General features: G+C 41.4%; 1 protein-coding gene and 1 pseudogene across 1 annotated transcript; one reads left to right on the top strand and one right to left on the bottom strand.

Annotated features, from left to right (window-relative positions):
• Positions 1–1312: 1312 nt before the first annotated feature.
• On the bottom strand, positions 1313–24780 carry mfsd8l2 (major facilitator superfamily domain containing 8-like 2). Its single transcript, XM_046321976.1, has 10 exons — positions 24601–24780; positions 23999–24061; positions 23641–23760; positions 10101–10180; positions 9246–9558; positions 3888–3961; positions 3377–3590; positions 2818–2940; positions 2225–2355; positions 1313–2023 (listed from the first exon to the last, which is right to left on the bottom strand). The coding sequence occupies exons 2-10, from the start codon at positions 24051–24053 to the stop codon at positions 1943–1945; spliced, it is 1191 nt and encodes a 396-aa protein (XP_046177932.1). The 5' UTR covers positions 24054–24061; positions 24601–24780; the 3' UTR covers positions 1313–1942.
• LOC124009799 lies at positions 17722–20789 on the top strand (annotated as a pseudogene).
• Positions 24781–25434: the final 654 nt, after the last annotated feature.

Below are 25434 nucleotides of genomic sequence, written 5' to 3'. Positions count from 1 at the left end.
CAGCGAGACAATGCTAACTAGCATTAGCGCAACGACTGGAAGTCTATAGTATCTACTAGCTTGCTCGCAGTTACCATAGACGTCAAGTCATTGCGCTAACGCTAGTTAGCAATTGCGCTAACGCTAGTGAGCAACTTCCTTCACACTGCACTCGGAGACATAAAAATGGTATCCATAAGTTCATCTGACTCTGGGGAAGTAGATAAAGGGCTTCCTTGCCAAAATCCTGACGTATCCCTTTAAACAAACTAGGTATTAGACAGTATTTCACTGCAATAGCACCCCTAATTGATGATGCTTGTTTTTAAAGTTTTTTTATTACTAAACATTTTAGAGTAAATACCAATGTATATGTAAAATTATTTCGTTTGTTGACCATTGTAAAGGTTTACAAATGTCCTTTACGAAGCACGTGTTAAAGTATCCAAAATGCAGATAGAAATATGCACTTCCTCTCTACATAGGCAACACAAATGAGTGTCTTCTGTTATGTATTCTGATCTACGGTACATCTGGGTTGCCTGATTACTAATGCTACTTGCTATTCCATTCTCTTCCTTCCTCCCTATACCCTTGGCTATCTTGAATAGCTATCTACATAAGCACTGATATGAGAGAGGTAAAAACGAGAGGTGAAAGGCACTCCTCCTGGCACAACGGGATCTATTATAAGAAAGGAAAGGAAAGATTAAAGGAAGCTAGCATGGGTACATAGTTCAGATATGGAAACACAAATGTTCTTCACCAACAAGTGCACTATAAATAGCAGTTTTGAAAACTTGATTTATTCAACATCAATTACATCATTCCAAAATATTCAAACAGAGAGCAACGGTGCCCCCTTGTGTACATCCGTAATACCATGTTATATATTTATGTATATGTCTTTTGGTAGATATGAAATATTCTATCTACTACAGAAACAATACAAGCAACAATATTTCAAAGAAGTTTGCTCAAATGTGCAAAGATTCATGTTGGGATAGGAAAATGGGATAACACTTTATTTGAATAGTCCATCTGTAGATGCTCTACATACTCAGTAACGTTTCAACTAACTATATACTAACCCTGAACCTATTTCTAACCCTAATCTTAACCATAGCCCTAACCCTAACCTTAGCCCTTATTCTAAACCTAACCCTAACAACAACCCTAGCAAGCAGTATTTATTGCCTTACCTCTCTTATCCTACCTCATATGCAGATGCTGTATATAGATTTTTCTACTGTATTATTGATTGTGTGTTTGTTTATTCCATGTGTAACTCTGTGTTGTTGTATGTGTCGAACTGCTTTGCTTAATCTTGGCCAGGTCACAGTAGCCTACCTGGTTAAATAAAGGTGAAATAAAAACATTAAAAAAGTTGCTCATCAACAGATACTTTGTTGATAGTATGACTGGACTATCCAAATAAAAACGTAAAATAGACTCCACAGAGCTTTAAAGTGGGTTGGATAAGCCTATAGGTCATTGGTTGGATCTCTTCTGCATTGCAGAGTTTAGACACACACCAGCGTAGCCTAGTGGTTAGAGCGTTGGACTAGTAACCGGAAGGTTGCTAGTTCAAACCCCCGAGCTGACAAGGTACAAATCTGTCGTTCTGCCCCTGAACAGGCAGTTAACCCACTGTTCCCAGGCCGTCATTGAAAATAAGAATTTGTTCTTAACTGACATGCCTGGTTAAATAAAATTTAAAAAAATTATTGTAATGTGCATTCATTGACCTTCTCATAGTAGTTGGGAGACATACTATATGTATCACCTCACCTTTGACCTTTATTAGGGCTTCAGTTGTCATTCAAGTTGACAGCAGGGACGTGTTCAGTAGTGCATACCTCTTGCAATATGCGTTGCAACGGGAAGCTGTGCTCTTATTGGACAAGTTCAGGTCATGCCTCCCCATTTCAAAACATTTTCTCCTACTGAACATGACTCTTGTCTATTCTCCGTTGTCTGAGCTCTGGGCGTGCTGCACTACTTTGGGTTCGACTAGGCGATCATAGGATAGTATCAGCATCACCTGGAAATAACAATCAACAGCGTTACATTGTAAAAGTGTACATGCTAGCCACAAAAAGCCTCATCGAATGTGGCTGACATGCGCCACTTGAAAAAGTAGTGAGGTGCTAAATCCTCGTGAATAAAGTTCATAGATTTAAAGAAGTTACGATCTATCACTCTATCATGGGATTGAATAGGCACAGACACTGTGACTACTCACTGTGATCATGAGGAGAAGAGCCAGCATCACTCCAAGCATCAGGTACAAGTTACCGGTCAGTCCTCCAGCCCAGAGAGGCCCCAGGATAGTAGCCAGCCCCCCAACAGAGCGCCTCACGCCTTGACTGAACCCTAGACACCACCAGGAACACACACACAAACACAAAGACAATCCCATTAATTTGAGTGATTAAGGACCTCCCCTTCCTGTAAAACAAATGGCCATTTAGTGATAGTTAATGATCATTCCCCTCATCATTCTCAGCATTGCCATGAGTCAAAGAGCCTGATTGACTAAGATTAACTCAACCTTCACACAAGTGTATTATTGGAACATTTCATTTTCAGAGGATAATGAAACAAAACCAAAGCAACAATATTTCATTATTTTATTTAAAATCAGTCTTTAATATTAATATTTGTATTCCTTCTCGAAATAACATTTCTAAATAGCATCATAAATCAGCCCTATGGTGAGTCCAGCTCAATGAACCAATACATGCACTTATCACATTCGCTGACCCAAATGGAGTGATACGCCATCAAACTGCTATGCCATGAGTCAAACGGCGGTGATGTAAGTCAGACACCCACCTTGCGTTTTCTCTGCAGTGACTTTGGAGAAGAGGGACACCTGGGACACGGCCACGAAGGGAAGCCCGAGCAGCTGCAGGAACACTCCGATGATGAACGTTGCCAACTCCCAGGAGTACCCGCCTGGACACAGGAAGAGACACAACCTCAGTCAGATGGATGCTTGTTGGTGAAGTGGTTGTAATTCTACTACTACAACTCCCTCTAGGAAAAGAGGTGTGTGTGTGTGTGTGTGTGTGTGTGTGTGTGTGTGTGTGTGTGTGTGTGTGTGTGTGTGTGTGTGTGTGTGTGTGTGTGTGTGTGTGTGTGTGTGTGTGTGTGTGTGTGTGTGTGTGTGTGTGTGTGTGTGTGTGTGTGTGTGTGTGTGTGTGTGTGTGTGTGTGTGTGTCTGCTTGCTTATATGTGTGGTCTTCATGTACCTCCGAGTGGTGGGTTTTATAAGACTTACAGATCTAGGATCAGCTTCCCTTCCCCCAATCCTAACCTTAACTTTTAGTGGGGAAAATGCTCAACTGACCCAAGATCAGCCATTAGGTTCACCCTACTCCCACCCACTCACCCTGGGGGTTGGCCAGGAAGATGAGGCACCAGACGCAGGCAACACTGCAGATGACCAGCCCCACGGCCAGCACCACACGGTCCTCCACCTGGCGACTCAGCCCACGCACCAAGAAGAAGCCCAGGATCACCTCAACGCCACACAGGCTGTACATCAGGCTGTTGGCAAGCTCTCCGAAGCCAAAGGAGCGCTGGGTCAGAGGTGTCACCATGGTCTAGAGAGGAAGGGGGACATAAGAAATTACATTACTATGTCAGGGTAGTCGCTATAGGGAGAGAGAGGAAAACAGGATATTACATCAGTATTTGTTTACCTCTTTATGGGAAAGAGTTCCCAGTTTCCACTCAATGAACAAGGTGTAACGTCAAAATTATATTGTGAAAAGGTATGAACATGAATAAGAGCTTTCAGGTCTTGAAATACGGTTAGGGTTAGGCATATGATGTGGTTACGATGCAACAACAAAAAAGATGGCGTCCTTGTTTAGGCTGTTGCCGCAGAAGCTCTTTACCTCCAGTGCTGTCTGGTTGAAGAGGGTGATGAACTGTGCAGTGAGGAGCACCACCACCTCCTCCCTCAGAAACTCTACAGAAAACAGAGAGAGAGAGAGAGAGAGAGAGGTAAGAAAATCCATAAAAAATGTTCACCACATATGCAGGCATACTTCAAACTTCCTTGAAAACTTGACGAAGCTGGAAAACCCCTGAATTTTTGTTTAAAAAAATTCACCTTTATTTAACCAGGTAGGCCAGTTGAGAACAAGTTCTCATTTACAACTGAAACCTGGCCAAGATAAAGCAAAGCAGTACGACAAAAACAACAATACAGAGTTACACATGGGATAAACAAACATACATTTTTCTATTGTGTTATTGACTATGTAAAGTGTGTGCAAATGTAGTAAGATTAGAGAGGTAAGGCAATAAATAGGCCATAGTGGCAAAATTATTACAATTTAGCATTAACACTGGAGTGATAGATGTGCAGATGATGATGTGCAAGTAGAGATGATGGGTTGCAAAAGAACAAAACATTTATAAATAACAATATGGGGATGAGGTATGTTGGGTGTGCTATTTACAGATGGGTTGTGTACAGGTACAGTGATCGGTAAGCTGCTCTGACAGCTGATGCTTTTAAAGTTAGAGAGGGAGATAATAGTCTCTAGCTTTAGTGATTTTTGCAATTCGTTCCAGTCATTAGCAGCAGAGAACTGGAAGGAAAGGCGGCCAAAGGAGGTGTTGGCTTTGGGGATGACCAGTGAAATATACCTGCTGGAGTGCGTACTACGGGTGGGTGTTGCTATGGTGACCAGTGAGTTGAGATAAGGCGAGGCTTTACCTAGCAAAGACTTATAGATGACCTGGAGCCAGTGGGTTTGGCGACGAATATGTAGTGAGTGCCAGCCAACGAGAACATACAAGTCGCAGTGGGGGGTAGTATATGGATGGGGCTTTGGTGACAAAACGGATGGCACTGTGATAGACTACATCCAATTTGCTGAGTAGAGTGTTGGAGGTTATTTTGTAAATGACATCTCCGAAGTCAAGGACAGGTAGGATAGTCAGTTTTACGAGGGTATGTTTGGTAGCATGAGTGAAGGAGGTTTTGTTGCGAAATAGGAAGCCAATTCTAGATTTAATTTTGGATTGGAGATGCTAAATGTGAGTCTGGAAGGAGAGTTTACAGTCTAACCAGACACCTAGGTATTTGTAGTTGTCCACATATTCTAAGTCAGAACCATCCAGAGCAGTGATGCTAGTCGGGCGGGCAGGTGCGGGAAGCAATCGGTTGAAGAGCATGCATTTAGTTTTACTAGTATTTAAAAGCAGTTGGAGACCATGGAAGGAGTGTTGTATGGCATTGAAGCTTGTTTGGAGGTTTGTTAACACAGTGTCCAAAGAAGGGCCAGATGTATACAGAATGGTGTCGTCTACGTAGAGATGGATCAGATAAGCTGCTCTGACAGCTGATGCTTTTAAAGTTAGAGGGAGATAATAGTCTCCAGCTTTAGTGATTTTTGCAATTTGTTCCAGTCATTAGCAGCGATATCATTGATATATACAGAGAAGAGAGTCGGCCCGAGAATTGAACCCTGTGGCACCCCCATAGAGCCTGCTAGAGGTCTGGACAACAGGCCCTCCGATTTGACACACTGAACTCTATCAGAGAAGTAGTTGGTGAACCAGGCGAGGCAGAATGCGTCGAGTCCAAAGCCTTGGCCAGGTTGATGAAGACAGCTGCACAGTACTGTCTTTTATCGATGGCGGTTATGAAATCATTTAGGACCTTGAGCATGGCTGAGGTGCACCCACGACCAGCTCGGAAACCAGATTGCGTAGCGGGATTTGAAATTGCGTGGGATTTGAAATGGTCAATGATCTGTTTGTTAACTTGGCTTTCGAAGACTTTAGAAAGGCAGGAGAGTGAATAAAACAAACTTAGGGAGGAGGCTTCTGACATACATGAAACCAAAACTTTTACGGTTACAGAAGTCAACAAATGAGAGCGCCTGGGGAATAGGTGTAGTGCTGGGGGCTACAGGGCCTGGGTGAACCTCTACATCACCAGAGGAACAGAGGAGGAGTAGGATAAGGCTACGGCTAAAGGCTATAAGATCTGGTCATCTAGTGCGTTGGGAACAGAGAATAAAAGAAGCAGATTTCTGGGTGTGGTAGAATAGATTCAGGACATAATGTGCATGCAAGGGTATGGTAGGATGTGAGTACAGTGGAGGTAAACTGGAGGCACCAGTTAAGCCAGGTGAGGTCTCCACATGTGTGGGGGGAGTGCAACAAAAGAGCTGTCTAAGGCATGTTGAGCGGGACTGGGGTCTCACTCAACATAAAACAATAATAACTAACCGAAACAGCAGTAGACAAAACATATTGACATTAGGGAGAGGCATGTGTACCCGAGTGATCATAGGGTCCAATAAGCAGCAATCGGTGAGTCAGGGAGCTGTTCGGTAGTCGCTGCTACGCTAGGCGAGCAAGAGACATGGCGTTCAGAAAGCTAGCAGGCCGGGGCAAGCAGATGGGTCTTCAGCAACAATGCAACAGAAAATCCTGTTGAAATCACATTGGACAATTACGTCGGCAGACCAGTTGTGATGGATCGGCGTGGCTCCGTGTCGGCAATGAAGGGTCCAGGCCAATTGGCAAAGAGGTATTGTAGCCCAAGAATTAGCTGGTATACCTCTACGGCTAGCCGGGAGATGGGCCTAGCTCGAGGCTAGCTGGTGCTTGCTTCGGGACAGAGGCGTTAGCCAGCAATAGCCACTCGGTTGCAGCTAGCTAGCTGCGATGATCCGGTGTAATGGTCCAGAGCTTGCGGCAGGAATCCAGTGATGTGGTAGAGAAAAGCTGTCCAATATACTCTGGGTTGATATCGCGCTGTGCAGACTGGCAGGTATTGACCGAGCTAAAGCTGGCTGGTGTCTGAGTTAACGGTGAAAGCCACTGCTAGTGGACAACTGACTACTAGCTAGTAGCGAGTTAGCTGGCTAGCTTCTGATGGTGGTTCTAGTTATAAAGTGTAAAAATAGCAGATTTGTACCACATTGGGTGAGGCGGGTTGCAGAAAAGTATATTCAGTTCGTAGACGGAAAGTGAGATTAAAATATATACTAAAATTTAAGAAACCGACTATTTACGCGGGACAAGACAAACACACGTCTGACTGCTACGCCATCTTGGAAACTAACAAACTAATGAATGAGATTATTTACCACGTACAAAGTCGATACGCTTTACATTCACAACTCTTTTTCCATCGCCCTCAAACCCACTACAGAATGGGCTACAGACAGGCAAACATCAATGATAAAGAATGTTTGCAGCATTTACAATTTAGTCTCCCTTTCGCCCACAAAACTCAACAGAGGCATAGAGTCAATTAAAGAGGAAGTCCAACACGCATACCAGCTTCTCCTTCCAACAATCTACACATACACAGAGAGAGACTCAATACGAGTGATCTGACACACACACACACACACACACACACACACACACACACACACACACACACACACACACACACACACACACACACACACACACACACACACACACACACACACACACACACACACACACACACACACACACACACACACACACGAAAGATACTTGAGAGACTGAATCAATACAACTCAACAGACAAGATGGTGAGAAACTACCAATATACACGTCTAAAGAGTAGAGAGAGAGTAGAGTATTACTTTATTAATCCCAACTTGGGAAATTGTTTCGTCACAGCATGTTTAATCAATTACATACAATAACACCCCACACAACATTGACCAACACATGATGAAAACTTTTTCAACACATTAGGACATAGTGTCCTAATTTTCTCTCCAAAACTCTTGAACGTGCCGTCCTTGGCCAGCTCTCCCGCTATCTCTCTCTGAATGACCTTCTTGATCCAAATCAGTCAGGTTTCAAGACTAGTCATTCAACTGAGACTGCTCTCCTCTGTATCACGGAGGCGCTCCGCACTGCTAAAGCTAACTCTCTCTCCTCTGCTCTCATCCTTCTAGATCTATCGGCTGCCTTCGATACTGTGAACCATCAGATTCTCCTCTCCACCCTCTCCGAGTTGGGCATCTCCGGCGCGGCCCACGCTTGGATTGCGTCCTACCTGACAGGTCGCTCCTACCAGGTGGCGTGGCGAGAATCTGTCTCCTCACCACGCGCTCTCACCACTGGTGTCCCCCAGGGCTCTGTTCTAGGCCCTCTCCTATTCTCGCTATACACCAAGTCACTTGGCTCTGTCATAACCTCACATGGTCTCTCCTATCATTGCTACGCAGACGACACACAACTAATCTTCTCCTTTCCCCCTTCTGATGACCAGGTGGCGAATCGCATCTCTGCATGTCTGGCAGACATATCAGTGTGGATGACGGATCACCACCTCAAGCTGAACCTCGGCAAGACGGAGCTGCTCTTCCTCCCGGGGAAGGACTGCCCGTTCCATGATCTCGCCATCACGGTTGACAACTCCATTGTGTCCTCCTCCCAGAGCGCTAAGAACCTTGGTGTGATCCTGGACAACACCCTGTCGTTCTCAACCAACATCAAGGCGGTGGCCCGTTCCTGTAGGTTCATGCTCTACAACATCCGCAGAGTACGACCCTGCCTCACACAGGAAGCCTCGAAGGTCCTAATCCAGGCACTTGTCATCTCCCGTCTGGATTACTGCAACTCGCTGTTGGCTGGGCTCCCTGCCTGTGCCATTAAACCCCTTCAACTCATCCAGAACGCCGCAGCCCGTCTGGTGTTCAACCTTCCCAAGTTCTCTCACGTCACCCCGCTCCTCCGTTCTCTCCACTGGCTTCCAGTTGAAGCTCGCATCCGCTACAAGACCATGGTGCTTGCCTACGGAGCTGTGAGGGGAACGGCACCTCAGTACCTCCAGGCTCTGATCAGGCCCTACACCCAAACAAGGGCACTGCGTTCATCCACCTCTGGCCTGCTCGCCTCCCTACCACTGAGGATGTACAGCTCCCGCTCAGCCCAGTCAAAACTGTTCGCTGCTCTGGCCCCCCCAATGGTGGAACAAACTCCCTCACGACGCCAGGACAGCGGAGTCAATCACCACCTTCCGGAGACACCTGAAACCCCACCTCTTTAAGGAATACCTAGGATAGGATAAGTAATCCCTCTCACCCCCCCCCCTTTAAGATTTAGATGCACTATTGTAAAGTGACTGTTCCACTGGATGTCATAAGGTGAATGCACCAATTTGTAAGTCGCTCTGGATAAGAGCGTCTGCTAAATGACTTAAATGTAAATGTAAATGTAGTATCCCTGAAATAATAGTCTGATTCTGTAGAGCTGTTTTCTATCTCTCCACTCACCTTGACTAGCACTGAAAATGGTGAGGGGGTTTGAGATAGGCGAAGGAGGGGACGAGGAAGAGGTAGAGGAAGGCGGCGAGGGAGGGCACTGTGAAGGGTCCTGGAAATGTATCTCTGAGGAAAGGGTTGTCTCTATCTGGTCGTCCCAGACAGTGCCGTAGGTCTCCAGTGTCTCCTCTGCCCTTACCAGCGGCTCCTCCTCTTCGATCTCTCCCACAGCGATACCCCCCTCTTCGGAGCTGATAGGTGGTATGTCCCAGTACAGGGCCAGCACCACAAACTGGAGCAGGATCCACATAAGACACATGAAGATCTGGAAGAGGGGGAGGAGGGCAGGAGAGGGTGTAGGGGTGCAAGATGGTTGAGATGGTAGAGTAAAATATTTTTATGCCAGCATTTTAATGTGTGTGTGTTGAGGGTGCAGTGTTTAAGAAATGTTTTATACTGTTTTCAAATGTTTCTATTGGTTTGATTAAGTATTTATAAATACAGTGCATTCGGAAAGTATTCAGACCCTTTGACTTTTTCCACATTTTGTTACGTTACCAGCCGTATTCTAAAATTGATTAAATTAATCTTGTCCTCATCAATCTACACACAATACCTAATAACGACAATGTCAAAAGAGGTTTTTAAATAATAATAACACCTTGTTTATACTTTCCGAATGCCCTGTAAGTAAGCAAGGTCAATACAATCCTAGTGTACAGGCTATAGTGTTAATGTACCCGCTAACTCTGAACAGGAGATTGAAGGTACATGCTAAACGGATGTTTTGTGGTTTAGTATTCATGAAGCATAGAGCTGTAGTGGGAGAACCGGAGAGGATAGATTGCCTGGATGCTGGGTGTTTACCCCAGGAGAGGTGTAGTTGTTCACCACAAATGGCCCCAGCTGGAAGTCGCACAGTCTCAGGAACAAATTGAATGCTGGCCCTGCAAAATGGAGGGTCGTATTCATTAGGCATCAAACGGACGAAAACAGACAAAAACAAACAGGGAGGCACTACCTAAACTTAAGATAAGACACACATGTTTTTTGTTGTCGGAGCAGTTTGGGGGGGCGTTCTGGACCATAGCCGTGGGAAGTAGGGGGTGCTGAAACCCCCTGAAAAATCGGAATATATTTTTGAATGAATAATAATAAAATATATATTTTCACAACAGTAGTGCACTGGGCCTAGTATTAGCAGTATTTTCAGCATCTCCATTTTTGCAAAAAAGGTAGTTGTATAAATAAGAACAGTATCTCGCAGGATTCAATAGTTGGAATTGTCCTCTCTCTTTCTCTTCATTGTCATTCTAATGGAATGCAGAAAGGACAAAACCCTGTCCTCAAACATTTACATCAAAAGATGCAAAGTTATGGGCAAGACAGAAAACACCCACATCAAATTAAATATTTCTCTTGATCAAATAAAATGGAAAACAACCACATTTTGTGCAGTATTACAAACCACTTAATGTAAATGTACATGACTGTATTGTACATAGGCTGGTCATTTAGGTTTTTACCTAGACGTTCACAATTCAGTAATTGAGTACATTGAGAAATCAAGTGGTTTGTGATGATGCAGCTCAGTTAGTAGCGCATGGTGCTTGCAATGCTAGAGTTGTGGGTTTGATTCCCAAGGGGGACCAGTATGAAAATGTATGCACTCACAACCGTAAGTTGCTCTGGATAAGAGTGTCTACTAAAATGGAAAAGGAATGAATCGACCATTAAAGTTTTCAACATAGAAATACATTGCATTTGCAACGTATTTAAAAAAACTGGAAAGCATATATCAAGCAAGTGTTTATTTTCCACAAGTATTATCAGATTAACTGTTTTGTACAGATAATTAACAGACTCAAATAAAAAATGCTGGTAAACACTCAAATACATTTAGTTACAATTTTTCCCACAAAACTTGTGCACTGGGCCTTTACTAGTCCTGTATTAGCAGACCAATATAGACATATTCAGTGTTGGCAAAAAATACATTAAAAAAAATAAATAAATAAAAAACCTCAGCACCCCCACCCCTAAACTACTTCCTGCAGCTATGCATTGGAACAACGATTACAACACTAAATCATTTATAATTATTGTAACGCTTTAAAAAAAGCCTTTATTACAGCAAAGACTAAAACCAGTTGCATTCATTCGTGAATGCAATTTCCGAAATGGAATGATTTAGGTCTATTTATAGTTTACGGGAGTTATACAATGGTAGCTTAGATATTTTATTTAAAAACTAAAATGCTATGCTGTGTGATGACATCAACAAAAAATGATTGATTGATACAGTAACCAATATAAGTATTGAAATATAGGCCTAAGTAATGTTCCCTCAAATTTTTTGGTGCACTGAGCAAATTTCAGATCTGCTGAGTTCAAAGTTGAAGTTGTGAAAATTCTGTGAAACTTCCAGCGTGCTTTTACTGTGAAAACTGAGGCTGTACCCGCTTTAAGTTACAGTTTTAACAGTGGCCAAGTAGGCTACTGTGGCTATTTGATCATAATGTAGACCTACCAGAGTGACCTACCCTAAAAAACAAAATCCCATAACATTTTAACATGGAAATAGCTGTTCTTTCATTCAGCCTACAGCAGCAGCCAATGTGTGGTGTTCGACGTAGGCCTAAATTCCATGAGACTTTTGAAAAAACATGCAGGCTTGACATTAACCTGTTTACCCACTTGTCCTTCAGACAAGAAGGTGACTGAAATTGTTGTATCGTTTCATGCAAGAACCCACTAAACAAAATCAAATTCATTAATATTCCCATACCATTATTACACAGAATCAGACAAATTAAGTTACCCTCTGCCTATTGGCTACTTAGTTTATTAAGGCATGTCTCAAAATATAACACTGCCCCTTTAAGACAAAAAAGCTCTTTACCTTTTCAAAGATGACTAGAGATCTACTCACCTATTGCTGACTACAAATTATCTATAACTGGGCTAATAAATCAATTACTAGCAAAGGATATGAACAAAATGTGCACAGGCGGCAACATGCAGCTCTTGCTTTGATCTCCAAATAAGTGCATCTACTCAATACCACCAGCTATAAACACAGTCCAGTTCAAAGTAAATGTTAGAAATCCATATATGGCAATGGTCTGTGTAGAGTATGGACTGAGTCGTGCACAATAGAATCAATGGTGTAAAGTTAAGTGGTCCTTCTGTAGCTCAGTTGGTAGAGCATGGCGCTTGTAACGCCAGGGTAGTGGGTTCGATCCCCGGGACCACCCATACGTAGAATGTATGCACACATGACTGTAAGTCGCTTTGGATAAAAGCGTCTGCTAAATGGCATATATTTATTATTATTATTATTATTAAGTAAAAATACTTTAAAGTACTACATTCCTGAAGAAAAGAATGCACTTTTTACTCCACACATTTTCTCTGACACCCAAAAGTACTCGTTACATTTTGAATGCTTAGCAGGACAGGAAAATGGTCTAATTCACGCACTTAAAGAGAAAATCCCTGGTCATCCCGACTGCATCTGATCTGGCGGACTCATTAATCACAAATGCTTTCTTTGTCAATTATGTCTGAGTGTTGGAGAGTGCCCCTGGCTATTCGTAAATTCAAAAAACAAGAAAATCGTGCTGTCTGGTTTGCTTAATATAAGGAATTTGAAGTGATGTATATTTATTTGCACTTTTACTTTTGATACTTAAGTATATTTTAGCAATTACATTTAATTTTGATACTTAGGTATATTTAAAACTAAATACTTTTAAACTTTTACTCAAGTAAGATTTTACTAGGTGACTTTCACTTTTTCTTGAGTCATTTTCTATTAAGGTATCTTTACTTTTACTCAAGCATGACAATTGAGTACTTTTTCCACCGCTGAATAGAATCCTACTCCGATGCGTTCTGACTACAAAATAAATATCTTGCATAGTTCTTTTTGTTTCGGTATGTAGCATTGAAAGTGGGTAATAATTGCGTTGATTTGATCACGATTGTCACAGTAGAGGCAAACTTTGATAATGTTAACTAACAGGGAAAACTAGAAAGTTGACTGAAATTCAATCTCGTGCTTCTTTCTCTCTGTTGGCTGGTAATTCTTATGGGCTGTGCGCGGCAATCCAGTGGGAACTGTGCGGCAGTCTCTGGGTTTAGGGGCGGAGCCAGAGGGGTGTACGAGGTGGCACTGGACACCCCTGACATCTGATTGGACACCCCAAAATGGAATTCGCTACTGGCAGTTTGATGCTGATTGATTTCTCAATTCACCTCTTGTTGAAAGAAGCATTTATTTTGACATTCGGAGGCACATTTTTTCAAATCGAGGACAAAGAAAAAAGAGAAAGGTCAAAGGTTCGGCCAAGTTAAAATACAGCGATTTGAAATCCATTAACTCAGTTAGATTTTCGTACTTGAACTCAAAACGAACAATCGTTATTATCAACCCGTTAACGTTACTCAAAAGATGACCACACTTTGCAGATAGCCGGTTTGCTATCGTAAAGGTGTAAGAAATTATAGCTAGCTAAGTTACTTACCGCACAGTAGGGCGAGACATGATCTAAACTAGTAATTTAGGCTGGTAGTTGTTTTAAGGTACAGTTATGAGAATGGGGATTTGTAATTAAGTAATTAGGGTTGAGATTGGACTAAAACGTGGGTCATTGGATGCTTAGATGTACCATAGACTGTCCTTATTTACATTTACATTTAAGTCATTTATTTTTGCATAGGGTCAATTACACATGAAAAGAAAGGGAGCAATATTATCTTCTGCTCCAACAGGACCCAATGGTAGGGCAGGCCTATACTTTAATCTGCACATTTTTAGTTATCAGCTGTTAGTATCTAATCTTGTGAATCCCTTTATTATGCATTTACACAGGGATATGACAAAAAAATTATGTGTATTTCAGACATTACAAGATCCAGAGAGGAGGGTCCTGTACCAGCCGTGTTTGAAAACATTTCCCAGAACTCAGTATGATACTAGGAAAAGGGCTTTCAACAGCTCCTGGTATAAGGACAATTCATAGTTTGAATATTCTGTAAGTCAAGATTCAAACTTACTGTTTCACCAGTAGGCTTTTTTCTCTGCCCATTACACTTGAATCTGCCTTCACACACAGTCAGGGTTTTGTAACTGGGGAAAAGGCTCTGTTTAAAGATTCTGGGTTTAAGCTCCATTCGAAGGCAGAGCATCATATCAATGCTATGTATGCTTGGAATCATCATAAAAGGGCTATTGACAGCAACTCATCAATGTTAGATGTCATAAATGAGGACAGGAAAAAGAAAGTGGAGGAAAACTGCACTTACATTAAAACAATTGCAGATGTGCTCTTATTAACCTGCCACTCAAAATATAGCGCAGAGAGGTCATCGAGAGTCTGGCGACTCTCACGACAAGGGTAATTTTTTGACAATCTTAGAAGAAATAGCAAAGCAGGAACCTCTCATAGAGAAAAGGAGGAATGCAGGTGGCAACGCTAAGTACACAAGCCACCAAATCCAGAAGGAAGTTGTTAAGGGCTTAGCCGAGATGGTACAAAGTGAAATAACAAGATAAGTAAAAGAAAGTGAAGTTTTTTAGTGTAATTGCAGATGAAACCAACGATTTAAAGTAAAAATTAACAAATAAATGTCTTTAGTTGTGAGGTACTATTACAACGGGGCCATCCACAAAAGATTGTTACACTTTCAGTCAGCTGAAAGCTTAGATGCAGCAGGTCTCACAAAAATTATCATTGATTGCCTTGGAAAACATGTTCTGGACTCTTGAGGGACAGGCTTCCATCAGTTCTTAGAGTGCTACAGGATATCATACTTGATAATAGTGGTGGTAGATCAGTGGAGGCAAGGGGCCTTCTTTCTCAGATAGATTTACATTTCATAGGGCTTTTGGTTACCTTTTAAAAGTTTTGGTAATGCCAAATGTCTTTTTGATAAGCTCCAATCAAGCTCTCTTGACCTAGCAAGGGCTGTGGCCCGAGTAGGTGCCCTTAGACACCTTACAGGACTACAGAAGTGAGGGTTATTTTGGAGAACTATGGAAGGAGGTTGAAGAGATTGCAGAGCATGCAAAATAAGTGTACAAACTGTGTGTAAAAGACAGCCTTAAACAAGCTTAAGATTTAACGACTCATTGATGATGAGCACTGTAGGACAGAAAAATAGTGACCAAAGTGATGGTGAAAGTTATCTTTTAACAGGTGGTTGACAGTCTGAGCTACAGAGACGTTTTCAAAGAAGAATTGCAAGATAATGCAAGGGGTCCAGTCTCTCAACCCAAAGAGTACAACATTCTTGAATGATGAGCCTCTGTTTGTCTTTGCTCAGACCTTTGAGTCAGATTTAGAGGACCTCAAACATGAGGTTCATCAAACCAAGCTGCTTCTTGACAGGAGAGAGAAAAGTGGAAGGGACAGACGGTCTACTCTCCTTGACTTTGTTGTGTTTCTAAAACCTTATAAAGAGGTCTTGCATGATCTATTTCGACTTTGTAAGATTTCTGTTACACCAGTCAGCAGTGCTTCTTGCGAGAGAAGCTTCTCAGCTTTAAAACTGATTGAAGCCCACCTTAGGACAACAATGGTTAATAGGTTAAGTTAAGAATTCTCAGTGTTGAGTCAAGGAGGGTATGGATGGATGAGTTTGTGAAACGTTTTGCCAATTCTCACCAGAACCGCAGAATTATCCTGTTTTAAATCTACCTAGGATAATTTGGCACTTAGACGGTCCCTCTGGTCATGACTAAAACCTGCACTCTGTACTAACTAGTACACTGAGATTCTAAAATGATAAATCCAAAGGGTATCATGTCACACAGATTTAATTTGGACTTGATTAGGCCAATTCCAAAACGTTTCTTTGCTATTAGTTAACATAATATATATGAGCATAAATATGATACTGTAAATTTGTGATATTGATGGGCATTTTTGCTTGATACCTGTTATGTCAAATTGCAGTGTGTTTTTTTGTAAATTGACTTTTTTTCTGTAAATAAACTATGCAATTTATGTAACACACAAATGCTATCTTATCTCTTTGGTGCTTGAGCTTTATATTCTGAAAATATTTTGGGTCTTCAACACTTATAGACCCAGATTATATATTCATGAAAACAGAGGAACCCAAGTCTCTCCTGTGTGTGAGTGTGTGAAAGAGAGAGGCACTGACTATTCATAGTATGTTAAAGAATTCTAGTGAACAGACCCTTTTGGATCACACTATCTACCACAATGAAGAACTCCGGGTTAAGTGAATTATCACTTCTACCTCTAATCAGCAATTATCAGATTCATTCATCCTCCTTGGATGCCAGGTTAGGGTTACACACTCATTTTCTGTCATGGTCTATGGACCCCCTGAAGTAGCCTTGGCCACCCCATGTATAAAACTCTAGTTCCGCCACTGTCTGGACTACTGCATGGAACTCTCCAGGCTACTACACGTCTGTGCGCAGTTTAGAGGGAACGTTGCAGTTTAGAGGGAATGTTGGGCCTAAGTAAATGACGGTATTAAGACTAAACAGGATGCGCTCTTAAGGCCTACAGTATAACAGGTGGTTATACTGGGTTGAATTCAGTTGAAGTGAAACGTTCAGATATGGAATGCTGAAAATAGAAATGTAGCATAGAGTTGAACAGATTCCATATTCTACATGATAGACAATAATATATTCCCATCTGAGCGGTCTGTAATGTTTCACACTCCTGAACAGCCCGCTGATTCGTTGCTGGGAATTATATTGCGGCCGTACAGTAGGACGCAACGTTTTGGAATGTTCAGATATAAATAAGCTATGTAGAACACGGATCACGTCGGATGTATTCATGGCATTTCTATCTGCAACGTTTGACAACATTTGGCTAATTTACGTTACACTTTTATTACCAAGTGATACAGTAGCCTACTATCGTTCCATTTGGTTTTAGTGTATGATTTACCACCCATGCTTTTGAACAACATTTGGATCTGTCAATTTTTATACAAATACTTATCTACCTATTTTATTGCTGATAAAATAAAGCAAAGAGTGACAATGCTTGTTCTGTTCAATATAATGTGTGACTTACAGGATTGTAGGGGACAATGTGTCACGCCCTGACCTTAGTTATCTCTGTTTTCTTTATTATTTTGGTTAGGTCAGGGTGTGACAAGGGAGGGTGGGAATGTTTTTCTTGTCTAAGGTTTTTGTATATCTAGTTTTTTTTAAAGTCTAGGTATATGTATGTCTATGGTGGCCTGAATTGGTTCCCAATTAGAGGCAGCTGTTTATCGTTGTCTCTGATTGGGGATCCTATTTAGGTTGCCATTTTCCCTTTTGGTTTCGTCTATGTGTAGTTGCCTGTCAGCACTCGTTTTTGTATAGCGTCACGTTCGTGGTGTTATTTTGTTCAGTGTTCTTTCTTCATTAAAAGAAGAATGTATGCATATCGCGCTGCGTCTTGGTCTCCAAGACGTCAAATGACGTGTGTAAATAGTAGTACATTTAAAAATATATATTTTAAAAGTTACATTTGCCTATATAAAAAAAGAACAGTAAAATATATACTAATAATTAATTGTTTAAATAAATTCAAAATGAAATTAAAACACTTTTTGTCAAATGTAATGGGAATTGGGTTATTCTGTTTATGATGGAGTGTGTTGATGGACCTCCCCTTGGCCTATGACGTGATACGGTGCGATGAAGAGAAGATAGTCAGAGAAGAGAAAATAGGCAACATGTAATAAAATACACGTATCTTAATCTCACCAAACCAAGTGTAAATTGCCGTTTTGGCATAAAAAATGCCGAAAACCGTTGGCGATACATTAATTGGTGTCCTTAATGATTTGGGAATGACTAAACTGAAGTGGTTCAGACATAAACTCCGTGAACGCAAGCAGGGGCAATGTTGAAAAATTGGACCCAATAGACTTGGCAGACCTTCTGACCCGTACTTTCACTGAAGACGGGGCTTTGGATGTGGCTATAGAGGTATTGAGGGCAATTGACTGCCATGACGGCGCAAAGGAACTGACGGATTTCAAGAAAGGTAAATCAAACATAGTAGGAGGCACGTCCATTGGACATTTTAATATATATTTAAAAAATGTAATTTCGTATCTTTGAAGGGTTTAAAAAACACTTCAGTTAACCCAAAAGTATTCTAGAATAAAACTTTATTAAATAAATAATACACGTGTATTTAAATTGCATTAAAATGTCTGTATGTAAAACTAAGGAACTTGACCGTACTACTTTAACTTATGAGCACATTCTATTTGTTCATATTTGTATTCAATTGGTGGTGTCTCATGAAGCTTATTTTACAGCTCAAGAATCTTGGGTAATGTCGGGTGCTGCTAAGGGAAGTGCGCTTGGACCAAATAACATGATCAAAGGTAAGCACTAAAGCGGGTGTTATATAGCCTAATGTTTCAAATACGTTATTAAAATGTATGTTTTACTGTAATTGGTAAAGGTGTATGTAGGGACAAATTCAACTTGTAAAGTTTTCTACCTTGATGAACAATCACAAAAGTCCTTCCTTTTCATTTCTTAATTAAATTGGTCAGTGAAACTTGCTGCCCTCTTCTAAATCTTTAACAGCATTTTCACTCCTCATATTTAATGCTGTCTGAATTACAAAAAGTGCATCATCACGCCTATCCTCCAATTTGCGCACCCTACACGCACACGCAAACACGCACCATTAAAGGAGAAGTGTAGAGATATAGGCCCCTATCAAATACATTAGGTATGCTTTGCAGTCCATCACCTTTAATATTCCTAAACCATGTCCTATCTCTACCTCAGACAAACACTTTGTGGACCATCACCGGACGGCCCTGATCGACAGAGTGAGCCAGGTGGCACCCATCTTGGATAGGCTCCTGGAGAGGGGAGTCATCACCTCAAATGCCTACAGTGACGTGAGGGCTGAAAAAACCAAACAGAACAGGATGAGGGAGCTCATAGATGTCCCTCTGAAAGCATCTGGGACCAAAGGCAAAGATGTGTTCTTAGATATCCTTATGGAACTGGAGCCATACCTAATCAGTGAACTGAAGGGGGAGTAATGGGGATAGGGGCCACTTGATTTTTTTTTAGTGCAAGGGACAAACATTTGATGATAATAATGCACTCTGTTTTACAGTATCTTCTTAAATCGGGAAAATTAATTCTCTCCAAAGTCTGCAAAAAATGTAAAACAAATTATATTGACCGCTGTTTTTTTTAAATTTTCATGAGCAAATACTGTGTCGTGAATTCTAATCATCGAGCTGTTTGGAACTCAACAATAGAAAACATACATGTAGTAACATTGTGTTATGTAGCCTATACAAATGAGTGCTTTGGCTACGTTAGTTTCTTCATCCAAAACAAGCATACGACCATTTGAATGTAAATGTCTGCTTAACATAAGAGATCCATTGATAGCCTGGTCTCAGATCTGTTTGTCTTGTCAATCAATTAATAGTCATTGCCGGCATGACAAGGAGCGTCAAGGACTGGCTTGATGGCACAAACAGACTGATAACCAAGAGTGTATAGTTTAGTTGCATTAGAGTTTCCATTGGACACATTCAGGTATGTCCCACCATTTTGTTCCGTCTGCTTTTGTTTGCATCAGTTTCTTCTGTTTGGTTTCGTTTGGTTCCTAGTTAGTGAATACATGCGACCATCTATATATGGCTGTCTATAGAAGTAGGTGGGACAATCATCTATCTTGCAAATGCCGCGTTCACGTGCTGATCGGAACTAGGAAACTTGACATTTACGACTAGCTAACTGGTTGTAGTTATTCACATTCTGCATTCAACCAGTTCGTAAGTTGGAAATGTCAGTTTCCTAGTTTTGACTAGCATGTGAACGTGACATTAGCCTGTTTTTAAATGTTCCAAAGTATTCTTCCTTTCACAACATGCTATTTTAGTTTGCTTGGGTGCCAATGCTATGTTTGAACAAAACAAATTAACATAGAGTACCACAGTATGAGTCATAATACCCATAAAACCTAATGGTCAAACAGGGAAATGGTTCCAATTGTTTTTCCACTATTCACTTTTCCCATAGGGGATTTTAGTAGCACTTAAAATAAGGGGTGTATTTCATGTAGGCTTACTCTGGCGTGACGTTTTGATAACCGTGTAAATCTCTCTAGGACAAGATGACTTTAATCAATATAGTCTCCTGGATTTACCCCCACAAAATAAAATGCTAATTAGCTGCTAATATGGCTATCATAAAGAACTGCAAATGCCATGACGATCTGAACAAGACTGCTGAATCGAGGCAATGGGAAGAATGTTAGCTGAATGTAGTAATGAATAAATTGGCAAAAATTCTTTAAATTAACAATTCTGTGAACTGTCTTGTGCAAGTTTTAAATTGACACAGTACCTGTTAGCAATGGTGTCAGCTAGATTTGACGTGCAGGAGCTGGCAGGGATTTGTAGTCTTGCATTGTCACGCCCTGGTCGTAATATATTGTGTTTGTCTTCATTTATTTGGTCAGGCCAGGGTGTGACATGGGTTTATTGTGGTGTGTTTTGTCTTGGGGTTTTGTGGGGTGTTGGGTGTGTGGCTTAGTGGGGTTATCTAGCAAAGTCTATGTCTGTCTGGAGTGGTTCTCAATCAGAGGCAGGTGTGTATCGTTGTCTCTGATTGGGAACCATAGTTAGGCAGCCATATTCTTTGAGTGTTTTGTGGGTGATTGTTCCTGTCTTTGTGTTTGCACCAGATAGGGCTGTTTCGGTTTTTCGCATTTCATTATTTTGTAGTTTCTTCATGCATAGTTTTTTCCTTCATTAAAATATCACGAATCGTCATCATGCTGCATTTTGGTCCGACTCTCCTTCTCCACGAGAAAGCCGTTACATGCATGATGTCTACTTTGATGCGAATTAGCATTTCCAAAACTGAGAGTATATAGAGCCAAACATAGCCGTGGGCAGTAGTGGTCCTTAGGGTGCTCAAGCACCCCCTAGAAAATAAATAATGATAATAAGAAGAAATATATACAGTACCAGTCAAAAGTTTGGACACACCTTCTCATTCAAGGGTTTTTCTTTATTTTTTACTTTATTTCTACATTGCAGAATAATAGGAAAGACAAACTATGAAATAACACATATGGAATCATGTACAGCTTTGCACACTCTTGGCAGTCACCTGGAATGCATTTCAATTAAAAGGTGTGCCTTGTTAAAAGTTAATTTGTGGAATTTCTTTCCTTTTGAGCCAATCAGTTGTGGTGTGACAAGGGAGGAGTGGTATACAGAAGATACAGAAGATATCCCTATTTAGTAAAAGACCAAGTCCATATTATGGAAAGAACAGCTCAAATAAGCAAAGAGAAATGACAGTCTATCATTACTTTTAAGACATCAAGTGCTGTCGCAAAAACCATCAAGCGCTATGATGAAACTGGCTCTCATGAGGACCTCCACAGGAAAGAAGTTACCTCTGCTGCAGAGGATGAGTTCATTAGAGTTACCAGCCTCTAGAAATTGCAGCCCAAATAAATGCTTCACAGAATTCAAGTAACAGACACATCTCAACATCAACTGTTCAGAGGAGACTATGTGAATCAGGCCTTCATGGTAGAATTTCTGCAAAGAAACCACTACTAAAGGACATCAATAAGAAGAAGAGACTTGCTTGTGCCAAGAAACACGAGCGATGGACATTAGAGCAGTGGAAATTTGTCCTTTGGTTTGATGAGTCCAAATTTGAGATTTTTTGGTTTACAACCACTGTGTCTTTGTCAGAGTAGGTAGACGGAGGATCTCTGCTTGTGTGGTTCCGACCATGAAGCATAGAGGAGGAGGTGTTATGGTGTGGGGGTGCTTTTCTGGTGACACTGTCGTAATTTATTTACAATTCAAGCCACACTTAACCAGCATGGCTTCCACAGGATTCTGCAGCGATACGCCATACCATCTGGTTTGTGCTTAGTGGGATAATCATTTGTTTTTCAACAGGACAATGACCAAACACACCTCCAGGCTGTGTAAGGGCTATTTGACCAAGAAGGGGAGTGATGGAGTGCTGCATCCAATGACCTGGCCTCCACAATCACCCGACCTCAACCCAATTGTGATGGTTTGGGAGGAGTTGGACCGCAGAGTGAAGGAAAAGCAGCCAACAAGTGCTCAGCATATGTGGGAACTACTTCAAGACTGTTGGAAAAGCATTCCAGGTGAAGCTGGTTGAGAGAATGCCACGAGTATGCAAAGCTGTCATCAAGGCAAAGGGTGGCTACTTTGAAGAATATATAATATATTTGATTTGTTTAACACTTTTTTGGTTACGACATGATTCCATGTGTTATTTCATAGTTTGATGTCTTCACTATTATTCTACAATGTAGAAAATAGTTTAAAAAGAATGAGTAGGAGTGTCCAAACTTTTGACTGGTACTGTATATATTTTTGGAAAACATTTATTTTTTACAAAAGCAGTTCACTGGGCCTTTACTAATATTAGCGGACCGATATAGACTTCTGTAGTATAGAGAATGACCAAATAAATTCAGCATCTCAGCTTTGGCAGAACAGGTAGTTGTATAGTTTAGACCGCTCCTGAGTGGCGCAGCACTGCATCTCAGCGCTAGAGGCCATTACAGACCCTGGTTCAATTCCAGGCTGTATCCCAACTGGCTGTGATTGGGAGTCCCATAGGGTGGTGCATAATTGACCCAGTGTCGTCCGGGTTAGGGTTTGGCCTGGGTAGGCAGTCATTGTAAATAAGAATTTGTTCTTAACTGACTTTCCTAGTTATATAAAATACATCAATAGTAAGAGTTGTTGCCCTGTCCCTTTCTCTGCAATTGTCATTCTAATGGAACATTTACGTCGAAAGGTGCAAAGTTATGGGCAAAGACACAAAACATCCACATCAAATTAAACATTTTCCTTGATCAAATAACATGGAACCACAACCACTTTTTGTGCAGTTTGCATTTTCCATCGTTACAAATGACTTAATGTAAATGTACATTACTGTAGACTGGCCATCCAGGTTTGTACCTACAGACTTTCCAGCACCGTGAAGAAAAGCAATGCACAATACATTAATCATCAAGTGGTTGTGATGATGTGGCTCAGTTGGTAGTACAGAACCCCCAACCTCAAACTACTTCCTGTGGCTATGGGCTGGACAAATCTTTCTGCCTGCACTGGCACCGCAGACAGATATATCTGCTAATAAAGGACTATTAAAGGCACAGTGCATACTTATCATTTTTTTGTATTATTCTAAAAAAAAATATTCCCCATTTTTCTGAATCAGCACTCTTCCCACGGCTTAGTGTAGTACAGGAAGGTACTTTGACTGAGATTCACATCTGGTCAAAACAGCGGTGCGCCATAGTACTAATAAGATCATGATGACATATTAGGAAAAAAACTGACTGACCAATCAGGAGGCCAGCTTGGCGACATGCCATGATGGCAGCGAAAACACCAGCGCGTTCCTCTGGCCGGGTGCTCCGTGTGAGGAAGCCAAAGATGGAGGAGCCTGCTCCTGCACCAATACCTGGAAGGCATCAACACGTGTATTAAATAGGTCTAGATTGTGTGACCAAATCAAAGGCTGTATAATATCAGGACCGTAACATTGGGATGCCATTCATCTCTCTCTCTATCACTTTCTCACACACACAAACACACACAGACAATTGTAAATAATTCACTTAGCATTTAAATGAGTGGGTATAGGCCTACAGCACAACAACAGAAAACCATAAACACTCCAGAATTTGTATTTGTCTCACCTGCTACAAGTCGACTGCACAACAGCAGCCATTTTGAGTATCCCATAAAATACATGAAGCTACCTAGGGGATAAAATATGTCATTTCACCATTAGTTGTATCATCTGTGGCTTGCACTTAGGACTCTTTTAGTTGGTCTTAGGAATGAATTGCCTACTGATGTTGCCATGAGTGTAAGGTTTTGCACATTCATATTTACTTTATCACAACTTTGCTGCAGTAGGAGGTTGGATAGATTTTTTCATAAACACCACGAAATCTGGAAGCAAGTCTGCCCATATTACTGTAACATTTCCATTTCTAAGGACTGCCATTTCCCCACTCCCCCTGCAACATCACATCAGCAGGCTAGCTGGGAGGGTTGAATGGAATCTGTTTTTCTTTATGACTCAAGTCAATCATTCCTGTTTCAGTTAAATAAATCATGTGGTTCTTTGTTTGCATCCCAAATGGCCAGTATTCCCTATATGGTGCGCTACGTGCACTACTGGTCAAAGTAGTGCACTATGTAGGGAATAGGGTGCCACTTGGGATGCCGACTTCATGTGCCTTGCAACAGCCGGTTCCTGAGCCTGGAAACAATTTGAAGCTGTGAAGCTTACCAACAATCTCAAAAACGTTGGAGTATAGGATGATGGTCTTTGTAGTTCGGGTCCGGTCGGACCAGAGGCCGAACAGTGGGCCCGTCAGCAGCCCACTCAGACTGAACGCAGACAAGCCCAGACCCAGGAAGTATGGAGGTGCCTCCAAAATCTGGAGATACCTCCATATTGTAGGGAGGATGACAGAGAGAGAGAGAGAGAGAGAGAGAGAGAGAGAGAGAGAGAGAGAGAGAGAGAGAGAGAGAGAGAGAGAGATGCATTAGACATGTCTCATTTACCATACAAGCCCATTTGAAAAAGCAATATTTTAGTGTTTTTATTATGCATTTTTTAGATTTGAACGTGACAAAAACATACAAATCCTATGACAGTCAGTCAGACATGTTTCGTTTCATTGTCGAAATATGTGTACATTTAGGCAGCCGAAACCAACTCACCGTACTCAATGCCACTTAACAGAAATATCAATCCAATAGTGAAAAGAGTACAATTCTTCTTCTGACGATAATCCATCACATAAAATGACTTCTCTGGCTATCGCACATCAACGTTTGCCTCCTCATATCGTTCAGGGACAAATTTATCAAATTAGATTAAGCAAACAAGAGGATGATGACTCCAATCAAGCCTATTTCCCCTTGGTAAACATTGGAATGTGCTCCACTGTATTTTCGGGAATAAAGTTGCATTTGGTCGCTTCGAAACTCTCATTTGCCCCACAGGTAGTTGCCCCCACAGGTAGGTACTACAGCATCCTCGACAGCTGGTAAAAACCCGATAGGCCTTATCAGCATATCCCCCAGAGTCTTTCGTCCTCCATGAACCACTATAATC

Source organism: Oncorhynchus gorbuscha, linkage group LG22 (genome assembly GCF_021184085.1).
Source record: "Oncorhynchus gorbuscha isolate QuinsamMale2020 ecotype Even-year linkage group LG22, OgorEven_v1.0, whole genome shotgun sequence".
Taxonomy (NCBI): Eukaryota; Metazoa; Chordata; class Actinopteri; order Salmoniformes; family Salmonidae; genus Oncorhynchus; species Oncorhynchus gorbuscha.
This window is presented reverse-complemented; position numbering and strand designations above follow the sequence as displayed.